This window comes from Cynara cardunculus, assembly GCF_001531365.2.
Source record: "Cynara cardunculus var. scolymus isolate 2C chromosome LG 3, CcrdV1, whole genome shotgun sequence".
Classification (NCBI taxonomy): Eukaryota; Viridiplantae; Streptophyta; class Magnoliopsida; order Asterales; family Asteraceae; genus Cynara; species Cynara cardunculus.
The window spans coordinates 9,972,568-9,973,879 of NC_037530.1; the positions used below are offsets into that span (position 1 = coordinate 9,972,568).

Below are 1,312 nucleotides of genomic sequence, written 5' to 3' on the forward strand. Positions count from 1 at the left end.
CCCAACGCCTATCACTTTGTGGTGGTGTAACCGTTGCTGAGAAGCCTGTATCTTGTTCAGTTGCGACTGCTGAAGACTCTGCTTTATTCTTATCTTTGTTTTTCAAACTCGGACAATCTTTGACCCAATGACCTAGTTTGTGACAATAATTGCAATTGCCTCGTTGCTTGGATTTCCCGCGATAACCAAGTTTACGAGACTGGGAGTGGCCACGATTTCTTCCCTATATTGTTGATCGTCTTGGTCTCTTTCGACAAAGAGACCCTGACTGTTGTGGTTGTTATCTCGTGAACTGTTACCAATTTTCATCTGAATTCGTTGTTCTTCACAGATCATCCCTGCTTTCACATCAGACAAAGAAATAGAATCTCTTCCGTAAATAAAATTGTTAGTGAACTGGGAATATTTCTCGGGAAGTGAATACAACAAAATCAAAGCGAGTGCCTCATTATCTGTGGCAAAAATAGAATCTGTTGCCTTCAACTTCATATAGTGTCTTCGAATTCAGTCATGTAAGCCTGAATACTTGTACCTTCCTTCATTTTGAAGAATAAGCACGACCTCATCAGTAACAGTCGGTTAGTCAAAGTTTACTTGAGATAAAGATTCTCAAGTCTTTTCCAAATCCCTGCGGCTGTCTTTTCAGAAACAATTTCAGAAATAACATTTGGACCCATAGCCATTTGTAAGGTAGTGAAGGCCCAATCCTCCATTTCCTTAGCCTCTAAAGATGACATCTCAGGATCTTTTTCTTTCGGAGCAAAGACTACGGGGTGGACATCATTTTTCCTAAGTGCTGCTGCCGTAGTGAACTGCCATTTACCAAAATCACCTTCCCCATTCAATTTTTCTATTCTAATCCCGGACCCCGATAATTTAAAAGCACCCTTCTGATAAACATTTGGATTCGGGTTGGAACTAGGACCGGCAAACGGATTTCCTGAATCGCCAGACATTTTACCAGGCACTTGACGTGCAAATCAAAATATACAATCTATTCAAATTTAGATCTAGCAAGCTCTGATACCAATTATAGGGTCGGTCGCAGTTAAAATATCGTATTACAAAGTGATTTACGGTCCCAAAGTGATAACAATAAATCACAATGCAAACTGACCCAATACAACAAATGTGGATTAGCGAGATCTATATATTGTATATTTTTGTCTAACAAAACATACTGATCCACAAATGTAAAATTAGCAGTTATATCAGGTATACGATCAAATATCAAAACGACATGTAAATCGAGACAACGAGATTTAACGTGGTTCCACTATCGAGGTGATAGTGTACGTCCACAGGGAGAGAG

The 1,312-nt window shown here is 39.5% G+C and overlaps 1 protein-coding gene across 1 annotated transcript in view; it reads right to left on the reverse strand.

Annotated features, from left to right (window-relative positions):
* Positions 1 to 590: 590 nt before the first annotated feature.
* Positions 591 to 1,312, reverse strand: part of LOC112508948 (zinc finger MYM-type protein 1-like) — a 2,328-nt gene continuing 1,606 nt past the window's right edge. The window contains exon 4 of the mRNA XM_025113814.1: positions 591 to 967. Coding sequence (XP_024969582.1) covers positions 591 to 967 — 377 coding nt within the window. The remainder of the gene's footprint in view (positions 968 to 1,312) is intronic.